Source organism: Zymoseptoria tritici, chromosome 8 (genome assembly GCF_000219625.1).
Source record: "Zymoseptoria tritici IPO323 chromosome 8, whole genome shotgun sequence".
NCBI lineage: Eukaryota > Fungi > Ascomycota > Dothideomycetes > Mycosphaerellales > Mycosphaerellaceae > Zymoseptoria > Zymoseptoria tritici.
Window position 1 is genome coordinate 2,339,360 of NC_018211.1, and position 21,678 is coordinate 2,361,037.

General features: G+C 50.8%; 5 protein-coding genes across 5 annotated transcripts; 3 read left to right on the forward strand and 2 right to left on the reverse strand.

The window, feature by feature from the left end:
* Positions 1–7,018: 7,018 nt before the first annotated feature.
* MYCGRDRAFT_45976 (uncharacterized protein) lies at positions 7,019–8,665 on the forward strand (the record flags this gene model as incomplete). The annotated part of the gene is made up of 2 exons (XM_003850147.1): positions 7,019–7,422; positions 7,474–8,665. Coding segments are annotated over 2 exons (1,596 nt in total), but the record flags the coding sequence as incomplete, so codon positions are not given.
* Positions 8,666–9,140: 475 nt separating this feature from the next.
* Positions 9,141–10,714, reverse strand: MYCGRDRAFT_75234 (uncharacterized protein; the record flags this gene model as incomplete). The annotated part of the gene is made up of 2 exons (XM_003850155.1): positions 9,141–10,529; positions 10,585–10,714. The coding sequence occupies 2 exons, from the start codon at positions 10,648–10,650 to the stop codon at positions 9,390–9,392; spliced, it is 1,206 nt and encodes a 401-aa protein (XP_003850203.1).
* A 188-nt stretch (positions 10,715–10,902) lies between these two features.
* On the forward strand, positions 10,903–11,518 carry MYCGRDRAFT_75239 (uncharacterized protein; the record flags this gene model as incomplete). The annotated part of the gene is made up of 2 exons (XM_003850148.1): positions 10,903–11,281; positions 11,402–11,518. 2 exons carry the CDS (start codon positions 11,012–11,014, stop codon positions 11,516–11,518), a joined length of 387 nt encoding a protein of 128 aa, XP_003850196.1.
* Positions 11,519–11,952: 434 nt separating this feature from the next.
* MYCGRDRAFT_75240 (uncharacterized protein) lies at positions 11,953–13,441 on the forward strand (the record flags this gene model as incomplete). Its single annotated transcript, XM_003850149.1, has 2 exons — positions 11,953–12,022; positions 12,077–13,441. Coding segments are annotated over 2 exons (1,435 nt in total), but the record flags the coding sequence as incomplete, so codon positions are not given.
* Positions 13,442–13,553: 112 nt separating this feature from the next.
* On the reverse strand, positions 13,554–20,140 carry MYCGRDRAFT_110642 (uncharacterized protein; the record flags this gene model as incomplete). The annotated part of the gene is made up of 1 exon (XM_003850154.1): positions 13,554–20,140. The coding sequence occupies one exon, from the start codon at positions 20,138–20,140 to the stop codon at positions 13,754–13,756; it is 6,387 nt and encodes a 2,128-aa protein (XP_003850202.1).
* Positions 20,141–21,678: the final 1,538 nt, after the last annotated feature.

Below are 21,678 nucleotides of genomic sequence, written 5' to 3' on the forward strand. Positions count from 1 at the left end.
GTATAGGTATAGGAGTAATAATCTCTAATATCTATTATATCTATTATAACTCTTACCGCGACCGGTGCGATATTCTAGGTACTTAAGGGGGTATATTTACTCGCTCGTCCTTCTTTTTCGGAGCATGTAGGGCACTACGGGCCGCTAAATAAGAGATAAAATGCGGTCGCCGCTCGTCTCGCTTACCTTTAACTACTATAGTCGGGTATAGGAAAAGCTATAGTAGTACGATTTTAGGCCTAGGAGGCTTCTTTTTACCCTAAATCGCGTCTATTATAGTCGATATGCTCTCCGCTATAGCGTCGCGCTTTAAGGGCGTACATCCGAGTCCGGTAGCGCGGTTATATACATTAGTACGAGAGCGCTTTATACCGAGACTCTATACGATGTTAGTGTCCCTTTTTTATATACTCTTTTGCTCCCTCGGTTTCTTCCTTCTCCTTCTTAGGCTATATCGACGAGCTACTTAGCGTAGGGTATATAGCTCGGTAGGGTATAGGGAATGTATCTATATATTCGTATATTTAGGGTGTCTTCGGTAGTAGATCTAGCAATGTATATATAGCGATTTATATATTAAGGTAGGGTATATTCGGTAGTAGATCTAGTAATATATATATAGCGATTTGTATATTAAGGTACTTTATATTTTAAACTTAGACTTTAATCTTAGGTACTTAAGCCTACTACCCTAGCTAAGGGGCAGAGGTATATCGTAATCCTTTCTTCGAGGGAGGGTATTCGTCGTATACGTCGTAAGTACTCGTAAGGCGACCGGCGCCGTTATCGAGGTTATAGCTACTCCGTACTTCCGTACTACTACCTATCCTTTATATATCCTCCTTCTCCGCTTTCGCGAAGGAAGGAGTCTTACATCGTCTACTAAAATGTAAGGGGGGAACTTCTAAAGGTTCCGATCTCCCGCGGATAGTAGTAGTACGGACGTACGAGGTAGTATAGGGGGCAAAAAGGGCGGTAAACTATATAATTAGAGTAAAAGGTAGGGGGGGCAAAAGAGGTAGTATTAAGTGCTCTATACTATTAGGCCTCGTATACGTATCGAAGGTCCTTCCGGAGGTGCTAGTAGTCGGTGTCTGTCTCCTCCGTAGGTGTCTTTGTACTCCTCCGACCTATATACGAAGCTAAAGCTAGATATAGACTATACGTAATAGTGCGATATTCCCTACTATAGTATTATTATATCGCGGCTACTACCGCCGTCCCCGCTACCCCGTCCCGGTATTGCCCCGGGCTATCCCTAGGGGTAATCGAGGGAAAATAGCCGTATTAAGGTAGTAACTAGCACTAGCTTAACTATCTAGAAATAGCAAACTATTAAACTAACTACGCTCTTTAATATACGCACTAAAGCGTAACTACTCGTACTTAACATTAATACTTATAGTAGGTATATATTAACTACTACTTTCCGCCTTAATCGGGAGTAGCCGGCTAGCCTTATTTTCTCCTACCGGTAGTTCTTATATATTTTCTCGAGTTACTTTTTACGACTATAACCCCCTTATTAACATCCTCGTTTACTACCCTCCTTTATAACCGGTATCGATAGCCGACTCGACTTTATAGGCGCTCGCGCTTATACTATAAGGCGTACTACTTACCCCTATCTAATATAATAGTAATACCTTTAGTAGCATTAATAAAATTCGTACCTACGTAGCTAACTTCGATAAGGAAGAAGTACTCTAGTTCTACGTAGATATAGCTAAGAAGCTTAAGGCTTTCGGCGTAGCTATAAAGATAACTACTAATAATATACGTATACTATTCGATAAGGAGCTAGTAGTCTACTACCTAGTCGCGGTTAATCGCTTTAATCTACTCGATAGTAAAGTTAAGAACTACTCCGCTAGTCTTTAGATTTCTCGCGACTCGGTAAAGCGTAACGACTAGTACCGCCGTACGCTAAGTATAAATCTTTAAATCGAGGATGCCCCGAGTATAGTCGTATATCCGTACTTTATAATTAACAAAGTACGCTCTAACGACTTTAATAAGTATATAAGCGCACTTATTAACTCCTCGAAGAAAGTAGAGTAAACAATTAACGCGCTTACTCGTACTATAATTACTAATATTAGTAAGACCCGTACTACCCGTACGACTAAAATTACCGTTAGCGATATTAAGCTAGTAGTTTAGAATATTAAGAACGATCCGGATACTACTATACGCGTAATTACGCGCTCGGAATTAGAAGAATTAGAAAAGGCTATTAATAACCGTAGTAATAAGATAAAGGCGAACCTACTCTTCTACTCTTAATACCGTATTAAGATATAAGGCGCGCTTATTAGATTCTACCCTACTACCGCCCTTACTATTAACTACCCTAAGAGCCCGGTTAATAGCCCTAAGCCTACTCGTACTTTATTACCTAACCGCGGCCGTACGCGCTCTAGCGCTAAATTTACGAATAAGTTCGATACTAGCGTAGTACGATAAGTTAAGGAAGACGAGCTCTTAGCCGAGGCCCTTTAAGATATCGATAACTAAGAAGTACGTCCTCTTAGTAAGGATACGGCGAGTACTCGGCCGAGTACGCGGCTACGCGTAGGTACCCGTACTACTACTACTACGCTTATAGCTACGCGCGGCGATAATACTAAGGAAGATAATACGGATAATACTAGTAACAACGACTTTAAAGATAAGCTAGGTCGTCGTAACCGCCGTATTAAGACTATAGCTATAAAGGCTAGAATTAAGGATAACTATATATACTTCCGCCTAAATATATCTATAACTACTAACCTTCCGGATAGTACTATTCGGAAAGCCGCCTTGAAGGTAGTTATCGAGAAAATTAAGAAGCTTACTCGCCTTAAGGATAAGGCTATAATTACCGTAGCTACTTATACTAAAGTTAATACGGTTATAGCTCTTACTACTACCTACCTAAGCAACGGTTACTATATCTACTTCGCGTATTAGTATTAGCTTCTTAGAAAGGCTAGGTATTACGTTAACGTACTTAGCTACGATACCGCTATATAGCGTATTATCGACTACGCGAATAATACCGGTAATCGTATTACGGCTTTCTTATTAACTAATAAGGCCTACGCTAATATTAAGAAGTTTACTCGGTCCCCTTATCCCCGCGACGCCTACCTTATATACTATAAGATCCCTAATAAATTAGTATTCGAGGTTTATATAATAAACGACGATTTCTCTATAGCCGCTAAAGCTATACTACCCGGAGTCTACGATTAGTTCTAGCTAGACGGTACGATCGCTATTAATATCTTCGGCTAGTAGAAGAACTTCGACCTTCTATATATCTTTAAGAGCGAGTTTAAGATATATTACTATTATTTCCTTATACCCCCTAGTACTAACGACATTAGCTAGTTACGTAACTACTTCTACTCGCTAATATAGTAGAGTATACGCTAAGACCTAATATACTACGTATTATACTACCTTCTTCGACTAGATAAGGTAATAAACCTCTACTTATACCCGTACTACGCTAAGCTTACGCTTCCGGGGCGTTTACTACTTTTAAGTATATAGATTATAACCCTATCGATATGCTCGAGGGTAATAAGTTAATAGTAATAATAATTTAAGGTTTAGTTTCCCTTAGCGATAAAGATAAGGAGAACTATACCCTAATTATCCCCGGTATATACCTATACTAGAAGAAGTAGTATACTAATATAGAGGAGCGTACGTAGGTACTTATCGACTCTAAAGTCGCTAAGGGTATAGATAAGGAGGCTAGTACGAAGGATGCTCGCTTTAAGCTTAGTCTACGTAATACGATAGTTCTAATAATTACTAATAAGATAATTACTATAAAGGATCTTCGGGAATTTAAGACTAACTAGTATCTTTAGCTAGTAAAGGCCGGTATTACTCGGATCTCTTATCTACTACTTCCGTATAGATCTACCGGACTAGTAACTAAGCTACGTATAACTACTCTACTATAGTTTGTCGCCGGAAAGCCCGGTAGTACTATCGAGAATGCCTTAGCTAGTACCGTCGCCGAGCTAGCCTATTCCTACTCTATATATATGCCTAGGTTTAAGACTCCGTCTAGTAAGCCTAATAACTACGGTATACTAACTACGCCCTTCCCTACCTCGGTAGTTATCCGTACGTAGAGTACTCTATTAAACGCTATTCTCGGTACCGCTACCTACCTTAATACCGGTATTAAGGCTAACTAAGATGCTCTCTTCTCTAAGTCTAAATTCTACTATAAGGAGTACGTTACTAAGACTCGCGCTATATTAGTCGCTCGCGTCTTCCTTACTATAGCCGACTACATCCGTCCGTAAGAGTAAGAAGCCTTTAGATTTAATAATAGCTACTTCGGCGGTAGTAAGTACGAGAAGGTAAGCGCGAGTAATACGGAGCGTACCGAGCGTATAGCCGTACTAGCTAAGAATAAGAGTAAGCTATAGGTTAAGGAAATAGCCTAGGAAATTAACGACCGTAATAATAGTAAGGGTTTAAAGGTAACTATTAATACTAAGGGTAATATAGTCGAGGAGAGTAAGGCTCGTAACCCCTCGGCTAAGACTAATACTAAGGATCTACCTATTTTTAGTACCTCCGGTCGCGTTGCCGACGGATACGCGCCGACTATAGAGTAGGTTTACTAGTAATACCTATAGTTCGGTAGTAAGGAAGAGGACTAGCTCGCTAAGAACTAGCTTAATAAGCTAGATCTTCGTAATAACGATATTAAGGAACTTAGTCGCTATTAAGTAGTGCTTATTATGTCTATAGCATAGATATATAATAAGTAGGGGAGGAAAATGTTATAGGGTAAATAGTACTAAATATAGTTTATAGTATAGCGTAGTTTTAGGTCTTAGCGATATATAGTAGTCGGATTCTTCCTTTTTTTAAGGATCGGACAACAATATTACTAGTCGTCGGTAGTACTTAATATACTTTATAGCTACTACTTATTTCTTAATATAATTCTACGCTCGATACCGCGCCCTTAAGGTACTTATATACTTACCTCTTAGTGCCTTAGGTTAGTAGTAGTCGATTCTACCTTCTATAAGCTCTAGATAGTACTATACTAATCCTCGGAGGTTATTAGCTTAATCCTTTAAAGGCTTACTATACTAGTAGCCCTCGTCGTTAAGCGTCTTTAATACCCTCTTAACCGGCGTAAGGCTATCTAGTTGTTTAAGGCGGATAGTATACTATACGTTATAGATATCCTTTAAGAGCGGCGGCGTATCCTTCTCGTTACCGGTATTAAACTTCTTCTTATACTAGTATCTTAGTTCCTTTATAGTAATACTAGCCTTACGAGTATAGCGAAGGAACTCGATTATCTTAGGTCTACGAGAACGACGGCGGTATAATAGTAGTCTAATTACCTTACTATAAGAGTAGTTATAGTATAGCCTCTTCCTAAGGGATATCTTCTACGACGACTCGTTTACCTTCGCTACTATTAACGACATAGTATAGCCGCTCTTCTTTAAGGAAGTATTCTTATATATAATAGCGATTCTAGCGGCATCTAATCCCTTCCTTCTTTTAACTATAGATTAGTTACCCTTACCCTTCGTATAAATAAACCGCTAAGAAATAATAACACCCTTCTTTAGGCCTAGACTACTACTATAAATAGGCTCCTATCTAGTCTCCTTACTATACTAATAGAGCTATACCTTAGTAGCCTTTTATAATAGAAATCTTAGTCCTTTAACGACCGGCGGAGTAATAATACTAAAGTAAGAACGGTAATAGTAACTACTATATAAGAAGGCGCTCTTATTAACCTAAATTACCGCGCTAGCTAATCTATTACTTCTTCCTTAAATAATACTACCGACCGCGGCGCCGGTAGTATTATCTACTACTCTATTATTATCCGGCTAACTAAGAGAGTTATAGAATCCTTTAAGACGGCGACGACGAGCCTTACGATCCTTATACTCCTTTAATACCTCTTCCTTCTTCTATAGCTCTAGTCTATCGAACTCGTCCTATAGTATATTACTATCGTCCTTATCCTTATCCTCGTCCTCGTCCTTATTAAGAAACGCGCGTTCGTAGGTAGACGGCGGCGCGGCGGTAGTAGCTATAGCGGTAGAGCTAGTAGTAGTAGCGTATACGGCGGAAATAATAGGAGGTATAGTATACTACGGCGACGACGAGGGCACGGGAGAGTGGTTAAAAACTGTCCAAGTTCACTGCAAAAACAGGTAAGGAACGCGACACGCGTTGACGCGAGTCCCGAGCACGTGACCGTCAAAAGCGCCAAATAGCGATTGTTCACGCGCCAAATAGCGTCTGGGATGACGAACCTCTACCTCGCCATCGATGCGAAACTCGTGTCGATCGCAGATCCGAACAGACACGACGTTTGATCAGGTGTCGCGTCCAAAGTTCCGCGCATCATGCCTATCTGCGGGAGATCATGAAACACGTTCGTGCACACCGCTAAAAACGTGCGGGAACCGGTGAAGATGGATGATACGCCATCCGTTGAATTTATTTATGTGCTCATGTTATACCTCCCTCATAGAGCTCGGGATATGCAGAGAGCAGAGTCATTAGTGCTTCGCACCGGGAGAAAGTGGTCGCAGCTCCCCTCGTTCGCAGGATTGAACGAGATTTTGAACGAAGGAAGCTTTGGACTTGCTTCGACCGCATCGTCGACGTCGACGTCGACGAGCATCCCGCATACGCTCATGATGCGCGACGATCTGACGAAGATGCCCGGGCCATGCACAGACCTCGAGGTATCGTGGATAAAAGAGAACAATTCGCCAGATGTCAAAGGTGGGTTTGCTCCAGATACGACCGAGCATCAGTTCCACACCGCACCGCAGCTATGCATCTCGTCTCTACCGCAGCCTCAGTCCTCTTTGCGGCATCGCTTGCTCGGGCATCAGCAGATGCCTTGCCAACGGTAGATCTTGGGTATGAGATCCATCAAGCAAGCGTCTTCAACGTATGTCACCTTGTGACTTGACCCAACTCAAGGACTGCTCATGACATCCCGCTCTTCCAGGAGACACTCCAGACATACAACTTCACCAACATCCGATACGCCCAACCACCGACGGGCAATCTACGTTTCGCGAAACCTCAATCACCAGTCGGCAGGAATCCCATCGTTCAAAATGGAACCCAGCCTGTCGTGTGTCCACAGGCAGGACCAGTCTGGAATGCACTGACTTACGAATACGCCGAAGCGTACTCACAAGGCAATGCATCTCTGCTCTCGTACGAGGCAGGCAAAACACTTGCGACCGTCACCCCAGACGTGCCTCTAAATCTTCTCAAGGCCTCATTTCCACCTGGCATGACAGAAGATTGTTTATTCCTTGATGTCGTCGTTCCACAGAAGATATTCGAAGGGAATGTCTCAGACTACAGCAATGGAGGAGCAGACGTCGTCATCTAGTACGTTCTGACTCTTCTCATCACCCTGCGATGTACTAACATAAAACTTAGCATCCACGGTGGTGCATATTCGCTTGGCGACAAAGCGGTGGTTGGAGCGACCTTGAAGCCCGACTCCTTCCTTCTCCGAGCCTACGAGAAACAATCTCCTGGCTTCATCTGGGTATCCGTCAACTACCGCCTAGGCGCCCTCGGCTTCCTCGCCGGACCCACGCTCCAGGCCAGCGGTGGAGTTTCTAACGCCGGGTTTTATGATCAGCGCCTCGCAATCGACTGGGTATACGACAACATCGACAAGTTTGGTGGAGATCCTGAGAAGATCACCTTGATCGGAGAGTCCGCCGGCGGCGGGAGCATCTTCCACCAGATCACCGCTCAAGACGGCCAGAGCGATGCCAAATTCAAGAAAGCCATCCCTCTCTATTCCGGATTCGTACCTCAGCCATCTCGTCAAATACAAGAGGATCGTACCCAAGAATTCCTCCACAGATTGGGTACCAACTCAATCGAAGGAGCACGCAAAGCTTCCTCCGCCGCTGTCATGGAAGCGCAGCTAAGACAAATCGGCCTAGCAAAACCCGGCGTCTTCGCCTTTGGGCCCGCCGTCGACGGCGACCTCTGGCCTGAACTGCCCGGCGAACTCCTCCTCGCCTCCCGCGGCAAGAACATCTCCGTCCTAACATCCTACAACAAAAACGACGGCAACGCTTTCACACCTCCCGACTTGACCTCCGACACCGGATTCGCCGAACTCATCAGACGTCTCGAACCACAACTCCAAACCTCAAACGTCAACAAGATCGTCAATGAGCTCTACCCCGCCGCCTACAACGGCACCTACCCGTACACCACTCCCTACGAACGCCTCTCCCGCTTCGTCCGCGACTTCGGCTTTTCCTGCAACGCATACTACCTCGGCAAACAACCCGACGCTCCGACCTTCGTCTACGAGTGGGCGGTACCACCAGCTCTACACGGCTCCGACGCGCCGAGCATGGAGTACACCGGCAATGTGGATGCGGCAGGTGCACCGAAATGGAGTCGCGAATTGCAGGAGTACCTAGTGAACTTCATTTTGCATGGCGATCCGAATGGAGATGGACTTCCCACCTGGCCGGATCGAAGGGGTGGAGCGTTTACGAATGTGTTTAATGAGGAGAAGATTGGGGCGCAGCGCGTGGATGGGTTTGAGGTGGAGGTTTGTGAGTTCTTTCAGGAGAGGGTGTATGATGGGTCGTCTTGACCTCGTTCGTTGGTCGGACGCGGGTACCTTGGATGAAGTGACGAATTTCTTCGTGTAAGTAGGGCGTCAGGGGAAATGTGAATAATGTAATGTCCAGAATCAAGCTATCACCGTCAAAAGTCCGCGGTGGCATGAAGTGATTGGTATGCAGATCTTCAAATACTGACCCTCACGCGCGGAGCAGCAAGAGCCTCTGGATAGGAGGTACATCGCCGCACGAGCCTTCAAGATAGCTTCGGCCACGTCTTCTGCCATGGAGACACGCAGCGGAGTCCACTCACAGCACCTCACGTTCTGACATCAGGATTATGGTATGTTACCTATGAACGTCAGCTATCGCGATCAGCTTTGGCGCGTGGCCTTTCGAGCCATGGCCGGCTTGTGAAGACAAGCAGTGAGAACTTCTTGAATAGTATCGGAGAAGGCAATCTCGAGACACGAAAGGAAGAGATATGGAGCTCGAGTTTTGCGAACTCATTCGTTCGCTATGGCTTTGAGAATAGTCTCTCGTGTCTCTCGTTTGAGAGTGGGCTTTCCACCCTGATCTCCTCTCCCCTCGAGTCCGCCCTCGGTGGCTCCCTCGCATACCTGCCTGATGCGCATTCTTGATCTATGCCTTCGTATCAAATGTGCCAGTCGAGCAACACGGCTGCAAAGTGACCGCGCCTTTCAAGTCTTACGGCACCGAAATCCATGCCAGTGTCCGCCACTTCCCTCATGTCACTCACTTCCACTTCTGTACCACTACTCCACCTCTCTTGAAGTCCCCAATATCTCCCAACACTTGCGACTTGTCTTCCAGCTCTTTGGACGGGAACGTGGTCATGAGCGCCCACGGCCGCTGCTGGGAAGTCGGTGCGGCACGGTTCACAAAGTCGTAGACATCGCCGATAGTGTGAGAGGTGTTGAAGCGCGACACGAGACGGGTACCGTCGCCCAGGCGGATCTGGAGTTGGAGTGTGGGCTGAGAGTCATCGACGAGCATGGTGGGAGGAGCGGCGGTCGTGGCTGCGGCGGCGGAGTCGTTCGTAGTGGCGTGGGAGGAGGTCGGTGCGGACGCGGTGGCAGGAGGAGCGAGACCGGGTGTGGGCGACCCTAGACGTTGTCCTTGCCCGCCGAAGGGCTTGTACTTGGGTTTCGGCGCGACGTAGTTCTCTCCCTTGTGGGGCTCTAGGTTGAGATCGACTTCTTGATCTGGCTGGACGTCGAGTAGCGCTTTGGGAGCGCGACCTTGGTTGATTTCTTGCATGATGTGCTCGTTTGCTGGGTCGTCGAAGCGGAGCAGTGGGCCATCGTCTATACTCACGCCGTCCGCCCAGAGGTGAAGTGTCCGGGTGACGCGAGGATGCCTTGGTCGAGAAGAGGTAGCTGCCGCTGCAGGATCCTGCACAACCTGGCTTGGTACGTCGTCTCCACCCAGTGTCTGCGCACGGCCTCCGAAGTGTGATGAACGTGGCTGCTCTTCCTCTGTATCGCCATCTTCACCCTCTGGACGCTCTCGGTTGCTGCGTGCTTGGTTCATGATATTGCGGAAGTGATCAGCCGGACGAGCCGCCTGGTCGGGGTTCTGTACTGCCAATCCACTCTTCTCTCCACCTGCAAACATATCCTGCGCTGGATCCTTCTCATCTTCGTCATCAGCTCCACCGAGATCTGCCAATGTCTTCATCTGCTTTGAGCGACCACTTGATGCTGGCTTTCGGGCTGAGGAGGAGGAACTCGCGGCGGGTCCTGGTTGGGCGGGTGTGGTTGAGGCAGTTGGTTCGTCATCGTTGTCATCGCCTGAATCGTTCTCATTCGCGGCGAAGAAGAGAGCGACAGCCTGCTCGAGGTTCCAATTGGCGGCGCCGAGTGCAGTTTGTGCCTGTTACATTGTCAGTTGTGGCCATCTTCGAAAGCTGTCAGATGCTCCTACATACCACGCTGGGGTCTGCGCTTGTGACCGAGCTGAACTGCGCGATCTTGTCTTGTTGATCGGCGTCCATGATGTGCGAGTTGTGTGATGATTGTGAAGGAGTGTAAGCCGATGTGCGGTATTCGGGAAGAAAGTGGTGAAGAGTTGTGGAAGAGAGGCAACGTGGAATTGTAGAAGTCGAAGATGGTTCATCATCAAATTGAAGCTTTCCCACTTGAAGGCACGTCACCGATCACGGACCACTGCCAGTCCGTGAGCGCGATTCACCTCCGCGTCCGACTTGTTGGATCATCTGCATCCAACACATTTACCAACAAGGACAGCGCACAGAGTGATACAGGGATCCCACTCACACAAAGGTTGCCATTGTCCCGCCTTGCAGTCATCCTCACTGCCACCACAAATACCAACAGCAACAATACTCCGCCGCCATGTCCGCTCCCGACCTCACAGAATCACAAACCACATTTCCCTCCGACAGCGAGATCTACGATGCCAACCACTCAAATTCCAACGACTCGGATGAACCGGCGTCCTCAAGCTCAAGTCCGATGATCCTCTATTCACCGCCGACGTTCTGGAGTCTGATGAGGGGTGCCGCCATCAATCTTCTACTACCATTTGTCAACGGATTGATGCTGGGATTTGGGGAGTTAATTGCACATGAGGCGGCGTACAGGTTAGGTTGGGGCAAGACGAAGGTATGTTGGATAATCGAGAGAGACATGTGGAGGCGAGACGTGGACGACGCTGTCACGCAGTCTGGCGAAGATGCTCGGCGTGGTCCAACCAACCAAGAGACGAAGCTAACAGGACATCAGGTCTTCCCCTCGCACCGAACGCACTCATTAGGCCCCGGGATCGAAGTGAAGGATGATCCAGTCGAGCGAACACGACGAGACGGACGGGAGTTGGACATGTACACTGCTCTTGAGTGACTGTGAAGGACGAAAAGGAATGGCGTCTCTGGTACTGCATACAGAAATGATGGAATGAGACGTCGCCAGCTATACACATATCAGGAGACTGGATTAGGATCCGATATGGTCCGACCTGACCTGGTATGCATGCAGCGTGGAGGTCTTTGCTGCCGCGGTGCGCTGTCTTGAGAGCTGTCGAAAAGCCAATGGTTGGCACAAGTCGAGACACAACATGGCGCTGTCGTCACTCTGTCACCGCTCGAGCGTTAGCAGTATCATATTGCACTGCGAATGTGTTCCGTTGTCCAGTCCAAACATGCTCTCCTGTCGGTTCACCATAGACCTCGGCCATGCCAAGATTTCGCTAGATCGTGTACGTCGTGCAAGCTTCAAGCAACTTTCCCCAAACTTTCAAACTTTTGAGATCTTCGACACAACCACGCGGCAAAGATGATGCCCAGCAGAGGCTTGCGCGCCCTCAGAGGCAGGACGTCGCAATTGCATCTCTCTCAATGCCGAAATGTAAAGAATAAGTTCGAATCTTGCTTGCGACGCGCATGCTGACGGACCGAGCAGCTCTCATCATCAACTCTTCCATCCCGCCTGAACACCGCACATCGAGTCGCATCCCTTCGACCCTCACAATCATGGCGACCTATCGCAATAATGCCCACCGTCGCCGCATACCGACATGCATCGACTTCGCAGACACCTGCTCCGCCGACCTCGACACCTCCCTCCGATTTTCCCAACCTCGACACGATCACGCTCGACACGATTGAGATCAACCCGGCCAGCGATCCTGCGACCCTCCTCCCTGAACAGATCGGCTACCTTCATCAGCTCGGCATTGACTATGGATGGGGCCCGTCAACATTAGTTCAATACGCCATGGAGGGAATACACGTATATGGCGGACTACCATGGTGGGCTGCCATCCTCACTACATCCCTCGTCGCCCGTCTGCTGCTCTTCCCGGCGTTCGTCAAGTCGTCAGACAGCATGGCACGAACAGCGGCTTTGGGAGAGGTCCTCAAGCCGTTTGATCAACGCATGAAGGAGGCTCAAAAGGAGGGAGACACGCAAGGCGTCCTGCTTGCTATGAAAAGGAAAGGGGAGGTCAAGAAACGGGCTGGAATCATCAGCATGCCAAAGCAACTGGCGCCGATGTTGCTTCAGGGTGTGATTGCGTACTGCGGTATCAAGCTCACGCGGGCCATGGCTGCGTTACCAGTCCCAGGCCTTCACGACGGCGGCTTTCTTTGGCTGGAGGATCTGACTCTGACGGATGGATACCTTCTGTTGCCAATTCTGATGGCAGGAACAATTCATGTGGTAGCTCGAATGGGCGGCGAGACGGGTGCGATGACACAGCTCGGGCCCATGATGAGACCGTTGATGCTGTACATCATGCCGGGCTTGATCGCTGTCTTCATGGCATTCCAGCCCGCCGCAGTCTGCGTGTGGTTCTGCGGCTCGGGTGCGATTGGTATGGGCCAAGGACTACTTTTGAGGAATGAGGCTGTGAGGAAAGCTCTAGGCATGGCGCCCAACTTTGTGCCCAAGCCTGGCATGGAGCCAACGAACACGCTCACGGCTATGTTGGAAGACAGGTTCCCTGCGATGAAAGAGCAAAGGGCCGCGCTGAATGGCGGAGCGCCGCCAAAGCCCTCTGGACCGTACATCAACCCGACCTATCAACCGCCTCGAGTGCAGCGGACGAGTAGCAAGACGATCGACACGACGCTGGTGACTGGGACTAAGGGTGAGGATATGGTGCAGCCGGGTACGCCACCGCCGAAGAAGCCTAGCATCAGGGAAAAATGGAGTAACTTCAAAGCGATGTCGGACGAACAATTGAAGAAGGAGAATGAGAAAAAGGCGTTCAAGCGGAGGGCGGAACTGTATGAGCAAAGGGCGAAGGAGAAGGGACGGCGGTGATGACGGGAGTGTTCCGGGGAGAGGTATGCATATGAAGGTTTGGTTGGTGGGTTGTACAGGGAGCATTTGGCGTTGAGGGAATGTGGTCTGAGCCCGTGCTAAAGAGAAGAACAGATTATATTATTGTATTATACACGATACATCCCCCCGATATGATTGGCTTTGTGGCCTTTTTCGCCTCCGCAAGAAACGTGCTCTCGGTCTATTATCATTATCTTCCCGCCTCCACGGTCCTTTCTGGCTTCTCCGAGATCTCCTTCACGCTTGTTTCGCTGGCTGGCTATCTGCTTCCTAGCCCATCTGGCTTCAGCCTCAGTCCAAACTCATTGCATTACTGCCTCCACGACCCTGCTCAGATTCTCCGAGATTTCTTTCGAGCTGGTTCGACTGGCTGGCCATGTGCCTGGCTGGCCGTCTGCTTTCCGGGCCACCATTTCGCTTCATTGTCTGAGCAACTCTGCGCAAATGCCGCACATTCTCAGCCATCGCTAGCTGCAGACGAGCAGCAATTTGGACCCGCTCCTGCGACTCCTCATCGTCTACATTGACGAGCTTCCTCACTCCAAGTGGCCCGAGAAACTGCTGGACTGGCCAAAGCGGATGAGTCTCGCCATCCTCCTCGATCTGCGCCCGTACCATATGCGTCCATGTCGGTTCGTCCATCTCTGCGAGCGGATTGCCAGACCCAGCTTGTACAGCTTGCCAGAACGAGTGTATCGATATGCCGCCGTCGACGACACTGAAGGGTCCGGGTACCTGCGCGTCTACCTGGCGTAGGATCTGCCGCGACACAGTCGACAACTCGGCAACTGGGAGCCAAGCGCTCATGTCCTCTCGCGGAAAAGCTCCAAGCTTGATACAAGTCCGCACATACCGCCATAGAAAGTCATCAGCATTGGCGTTGCCATTCTCCGCATTTCCAATGATGCACCCTGGCTTCACAACGGTGTACTTGCCGCGAGGTTGACATGGATGCTCGGCCATGCTAAGCACCATCTTCTCCGACATGAACTTGCTCCGAACGTAACCGCTCACTTCATCTTCTGGATTCAGATGTTCAGGACCTTGAGGATTCCGCCCGCCGGATATGTATACGAAACGTCGCAGATGAGGAGATTGTAAGGCTGAAGTCAGGAGCTGGAAGGTCGAGGAGACGTTGACGGGTTTGAGCGTTTCGTAGGATGAGGTCCAGTGGACAGAGGCGCCGCAGTGGATTACGATGTTGATCGGGTCCAGAGAGGGTGAGGTGCCTGCTAGCCGGTTCCAATGGGGAGTTTCTAGCCCCAGGCGAGGCTTCGAGAGGTCTCCGCACCAGACTTCGATGGACTGGGCAGCGGAGTCCTGCCACCACCCAGCAGCTTCCGCAGCGCGCTTGACACAAGTCAGACCAGCGTCTGCGTTGTGCGCGCGGACTAGGACCACGACCTTTTCGAAGCGGTTGCTCGAGAGGAGATCATGCAGTATTTGGATGCCCAGATATCCTGTTCCTCCGGTCAGGAATGCCACCTCGCTTCTTACTGGAGCTGACGGAGCAAGAACGGGTGCAGTCGAAGCGGAGAGGTCCAAGTGCCGAAGCATCTCTTCGAGGTCAGCGTGAGCGGACGATTCCTCTACCGCACTGGTCGCGACTGTGGCCTCTTCGATCATTCTGCTCAAGCTCCCCAACGTGGTTTGATGCCTGGCCAATGACGAGAGTTTCAGATCAACCCCAAACTCTTTGCGGATCGCGACAGTGAGCGACATGGCGGTGATGGAATCTCCTACGCTCCAGAATGGAGTATTTTGGTTGATTTTATGGTCAGAGATCTTCAATACTCGCGCCCAAAGGGACCGCAAGTACAGTTCGGTCTCGCTGAGCTGTTTGCCTAAAATCGTCGAAGGGGCAGAATGGGATGCTTCCGTTCGGGATTGTCGAGCGAGTATGCGCAAATGCTGTCTGTCAATCTTGCCGGTCGCTGTTAGGGCAACCTTGTGGAGCGGTATGAACGACGATGGGATCATGTATGAAGGCATCGCCGAGCTGAGGCGCTGTTGTGTGTCTGCTGTAAGCAGCTCGACGGACTTCTTCAGCTCCTGTGCTGTCATGGAAGGGCCGTCCGGTGGGACGACGAACGCAACCAGCGTCGAGGATGCTTTGTCCACTTCTGCCAGTACGGTGACGCTTAGCCTGTCAATGGGGGATGCTGCACTCAAGTGTTGCTGCACTTGGTACGCCACCTCGGTCAGCTCGACTCGCTGTCCTCTGATCTTGATTTGAGAATCGTTTCTGCCGATGAAGTGGAGGCTACCATCGGGAGCGTATCGGACTAGATCGCCGGTACGGTATACTCTTCCTTTTCTGCCGACTGCCTGGGAAAGCCAAATTGGGTCTTCGATGAAGGCAGCTGCGGTCTTTTCGTTGTCTGCAAGGTAGCCTTTTCCTACCAATGGACCCTCGATCCACAATTCGCCAGCACAGCCTACGGGAGCCAGCAGATCTGGGTTGCTCGAGTCGACGACCCAACAGCACACGCCGACTCCGCGGCCAATCGCCGACCCAGCCGCATCTCCAGCAGATACGGTCGTCAACACTGTACATTCGGCAGGTCCGTAGGCAAAGCGCACGGAGGTCTGTCTCCTTAGACGAGCGACAACATCCACATCAGCCGTCTCGCCACATAGCTCGACCAGATCAAGCACGCGGAGTGCATCCTCAACCAGCACCGCAGCCAATTTCGGCGTGAGGGTTGCAAAGTTTGCCTCGAGCCGACAAATACTGCCCGACAAGTCGTTGAGACGGTCGTCCTCTGACGGCACGCAGAGACATCCACCCGAGTACAAGGTGTGAAGTAAGCTGTAGTATGACGCATCGAATGCGTACGAAGCGAAGTCGAATACCCTCCTTTTGCGATTGAACCCGAGACGTTTGTTCTGATGGACAAGCGCACTGCTGAAGTTCTCGTGCGAGATGACGATGCCTTTTGGTGTGCCGGTGCTGCCGGAAGTGAAGACCACGAATAATGCATCGCTCGGCTTGGTGGAGGTTGGACCGACTTGCTCCGAGGCTGAACGCTTCTGGAGCAAAGTGTCCAAACCGATGACTTCCGTGTCCGCGACCAAGCTTTGGGCGACCTTACGATACGTCGGAGATGCTAGTATCACTTTTGGTGTTACTTGTGCGACAATCTTGCGCAGTCTCTGTTGCGGCTGGGAGACGTCCAACGTCAGCGATGCTGCCCCGGCTTTCATTACCGCGAGCACAGCCACACTGGTCCAGAGGGATTTCCCTGAGCAGATAGGGATGATGTCGTTGGGCTGCACTGCGACCACACTCATCAGAGCTTGAGCTGCTCGTGTCGACAAGTCGTCCAGTTGACCGTATGTCAGGTCGCCGTCCCAGGCGTGGATGGCGGTCGCATCGGGATCTTGCTGGATCGTCTGGCTCAGAAGGTCGTGTACGAGGTTAGGAACTGGCTCCGGCACATGCGCATTCCAGGTCTGGATATCTTTCAAGTCGGAGCTGGAGAGGGTGGAAATGCTTGCGACGCTTTTGTTGCGGTCGGCTTTGGAGCACAATTGGCGCAGTACCGCCTCGAACTGTCCTTGTAAGCTCTTTACGCTTGAGGAGTCGAGCACCGCTGGGTCGAAGTTGATGGTGATATGCACGCCGGTCGGCTGCAATTGGAAGGCCAACATGAGAGCGTACGTGCTCGCTGCATCATTCAGAGCTGCTCCCCGGCCTTCGTCAAGCACATCCTGGAATAGTGGACATGGCTCGCATGTTTCCACCGGATGGACGACCATCAATGTCTGGAAGTTGCACGCCAGGTCCGCTTCGGGGCTCACTCGACGGATCTGTGGCAGGCCGAATTGTTCGAATTGCTGCATAGTAAGTCGTTGTTCTTGCGTGCGAGTGAGCAATTCTTGCACCGTCTCTTCGCCACGATGGACAACGATCCGCACTGGAATCGTTGCAGCTGTTGGTCCGGCCATGTGCTCGACGCCCGGAACTCCGGCATCTCGTCCTGCTGCGATCGTGCCGATGACGACATCGGAAGAGGATGTGTACTTGGCCATCAGGATTGCCCATGCTGTGGACACGAGAGTCGCCGGCGTGATGTTATCGCCAGCAGGCCAGTGCAGGTCTTTTACGGTGTGAGTGATGACTGCGGAGGATTCAGGCTTGTGGGTAAGCGAGGGCAGGTCGGGGAAGACTGAAGCGCTGCTGCTGGAGAAGTGGTTGTTCCATGCCTGGGAGGCTTCGCTGACGTTCAATTCGGCGACATGTTTGACAAAGCGCTGGAATGGTGGTGGCGAATCTACAAGGCCTCCCGTGTAGGCGGTTGTTACCATCGACATGACGATCGACCTGGAAAATCCGTCGAGTAATACGTGGTGCATGGTCCATGAGAAGATGTGCTTGTTCCCACGAGGAACGATGGAGAAGCGTACCAGTGGTGCGCCAGGACGCATGCGATTTCGTACATCGATCATGTCTAGGTCTTCCGTACCCTCCCATTCTTGGATCTGATGCCGCAGCACTACCTGGACCATTCCTTCACCCTCGAGATGAACCATTCGGGTACGCAGAATCGAGGCGGCATTGATGACCGTCTCCCAGGCCCTCCGGAACCGGTCTATGTCGATATCGGACGGTAGCACGAATCGTCGTACTGAGACGTATGCTCCCGGACGCTGGACGCCGAGGGCAAACAGTCCTGCTTGGAATGGCGTGCATGGAAAGACGTCCTCGATTTCCGAAGCTTTGGTCCCGCAAGCTGCAGCCGCAAGCTCTGGTATGCGGATCCGATCGAGGCTCTGGAGGAGCGAGAAGGGCTCCACGCTGTCTATTTCTGCCACTGCATCCTGACGCACTACCTCGGCAAGGTCGCACAGCTTTGGGTTCTTGAATATATCTGCAACGCCAAAGGCAAGGCCTTCTTCTCTGGCGGCGCCTACAAGTCTGACGGCGCGTATTGAGTCGCCGCCGAGGTGGAAGAAGCTGTCGTCTGATCCGATGTCGTCGTCATTGATGCTCAATGTCTTTGCCCAACATTGCCGCAATCGATTCTCGAGAGTTGACGATATTGATCGCTGGCAGATTCGACCTCGATTCAGCACGGCCAATTCTCTGAGGCTGAGGGAGCTCCCTATCTCTCGCAACCGCAGGCGATCAGTCTTTCCAGTGCCCGTTCGAGGCAGATGACCCGGGATGAAGACGAATGCCGTGGGAATCATGTACGACGGGAGGACTTTGGCAAGCTTCTGAGAAAGTTGCGACGAATCGCTAGTAGTCAGGAACGCCAGCAGACTCGCAGCGTCGCCTGCCTTGCAAACCACTGCTTCCACCACTATCTCGACACTTGCGTCGCACGCCAGACATTGGCGGATATGGAATTCCACTTCGCCGAGTTCTACTCGACAGCCTTGGATCTTGACCTGCCGGTCCTTTCGTCCCACGAAGACAAGCGATCCGTCTTTCTCGTAGCGGACGAGGTCTCCGGTGCGATACAAGCGGCTAGTTAGGCCACCAGCGCTCCTTGGCGACCACGATGGACTGTTGACAAATGCAGTCGATGTCCTCTCGGCATCATGCAGATACCCCTGACCCACGAGCGGTCCTTCGAGCCACAATTCGCCTACCTCGCCAATGCGAACGAGATGGCTTTGGTCTTCCGCATTGACGATCCAAGTCTTCGCTCCGTATGCCGTCCCGAGTCTTCGAGACGCCGGTATGAAGTCGGAATCTGGGTGAACGTCCGCAAACGTGCTTTTGAACGTGCACTCGGCAGGACCATATGTGTTCTTCAGGTCGACCTGCCCTGCCCACTTGGACAACAGATCTGGACTCGGCGGCTCACCACTCAGGAGGATAGTCTGCAGGCTTGCGGGCTTCTTCTCCAGCGTTCGCAGCATCGTTGGGGTGATGTTGATCAATGTCGCCTCATAGACGTCGATGCACCTCCCTACATCATTCAGCATGTCATTCGCGCGGGGAACGCACAAGCAGCTTCCGGCGCACAAGGTGTGCAGCACGTTCGACCATGCCACATCGAATGAGTATGGTGCAAAATCCAGAACTCGAGCATCGCGGAAGCCCAGGAGATCACCCTGATAATGTACGGCAGCCGCGACGTTGGCGTGAGATATGCATGCTCCTTTGGGCCTACCGGTACTTCCGGATGTGAATGTGACAAAGACTGTTTGTGTGGGAGACACGTGTGGAAGCGTCGTTTCCTTGCTGTCTTCTCGCAACGCCTGTTCGAGGTCCACGATGGTCTCATTCGATTCGGAGCAAGCCTTTGCGATGGATAGAGTGGCAGTCGTGCATATAACCCACCGAGCTCGGGTCTGCTCGACAATGGACCTTAGCCGCTTGCTTGGCTGACTAATGTCAAGAGCAACGCATATCCCTCCAGCCTTCATGGCTCCCAACATAGCGATGCTTGTCCATTTTGACTTCTCAAAGCAAAGCGGAAGTACAGACGGACTTTCTCCCGGCCGGAAACCTCGTGCATACAAGACGTATGCGACTCTCGATGACAAGTCCTCGAGCTCACGGTACGTTAGTTTTCCATCCCAAGCGTCGATCGCGATCTTGGCCGGATGTTCTGAGGCCTTCTCCGCGATAAGTGTATGCACACATTTGTTTTCAATTGCTTCAAACGCTTTGGAGTTCCATCTCCGGATTTGGTCGAGGTCTCGTTCGTCGGCGGCCATTGCGGCGAAGTCTGAGGTCGCGCGAGTCCTGGATCACGAGCATTCCGATCCGCTCTCTCCGCGAGAATTTGGCCCCAGAAGCATCACCAAGTGTTGGTCATTGCAGGCGTTGCCACTGGCGGTACGCATTTAGTGCTTGCGGGACACGATGAACGAAAATTTACCAAAAAGTCAAAGCACGAACCAAACATAGCTCGAGCAAGGGGAGCGCTGTCTCGACAAGGGCCCCGGGAATCAAAGCCCTGGTATCGCCCGTCAGGAGGTCGGCAGTAACGGATTTGTTACGCGAGGAACAACCCTGATATCATTTCCCTAACATTACCGCAGCAGTCAACATTTTGAAGCAGACATGAAGCGATCGAAGCAGCGAAATGCATTGCATTGTCAATCGGTCAGGAGCTCGCTCTCGCAACAACAATCATGCTGCGGCTTTACTTTGAGCGTGATATATTCCGTTCAAAGTGGCCATCCTCCTTGCAAGAGAACAATGGCATCGACGCATTCTCTTCGATGCGATCGGTTGCGCGGCGATTGCACAGCTTGTCCCAGAATACTTTATGGCTGTGAATGTATAGACAGGCGCGTGTTGTCGGCTGACGATGGCATTTTCAGCAGGATCGAGGCTTTGCAGCCCCATCTGCCCCATTCCATTTCCGCTGCCGAGAGCCATGTTGCGATACAGGGAAACCTTGTCTTCACACAGCACATGTCAAGACTTCAGGCTGGTTCCGATGAATCAGAAATAATTCGCGTCGGCGACGCCGCGTGAGGAGCGGTGACCGGGTCTCAAGCATGATCGATCAGTACTAAGCCCTGTCAAGTTTCAACTAAGCACAGTGCCACAATGGAAACATTGGCTTCCGGCATGTCGGGAATCGCTCGGCGTGCATATCCGGCTTCAATAGCGATGCAGTGGAGTGATCGGGGACATCGCCGCGTTAGACGATCTCCCGAGATCGCGGGTTTCGCCAGGCATGCTCCCGATGCAGGCACCCCTGGCAACAGGGTTTCGCCAATCGGGCTGGCCTGTGACAGCTGTCGTCTTGGGGCCCGGAAAAAGTTGCCGAAACTTTTCGGCGACTCCGATGTAAAAGTTTCGGCGACTCCGATGTAAAGATGTAAGGCTGAGCAAGTGTAATAATATGCCATACCCTGAGTTAGCACAGCCGCTGGGAATCCGAAGGAAATCCGATTCTCCTTTCCTGCGCCACGGGACTTCCAGCGCTTGAAGGATTTCGACGTGGCCATTACCATGTCAGTGATTCATCGGAACGAGAGCGCTTCAACACGGTAGCAGTCCGAAATCGTCGACAATGCCACGCACATGCTCCGCATGGATACGTGTTCAAGGACGTCTAAAGTCGGAGTACGATGACGCCCCAACAGAGGCCTGTTCTTAGAGTTCGCCAAGTATACGTGCTTACAGGGACTCCATATCTGGAATGCGCCACTCAGCAGGGATCTTGCGGATTTACGGCCGTGGCCTGACATCGATGCCAGGCTCTTCTCACGATGTGAAGACTTCTCGTCGGCCCCAG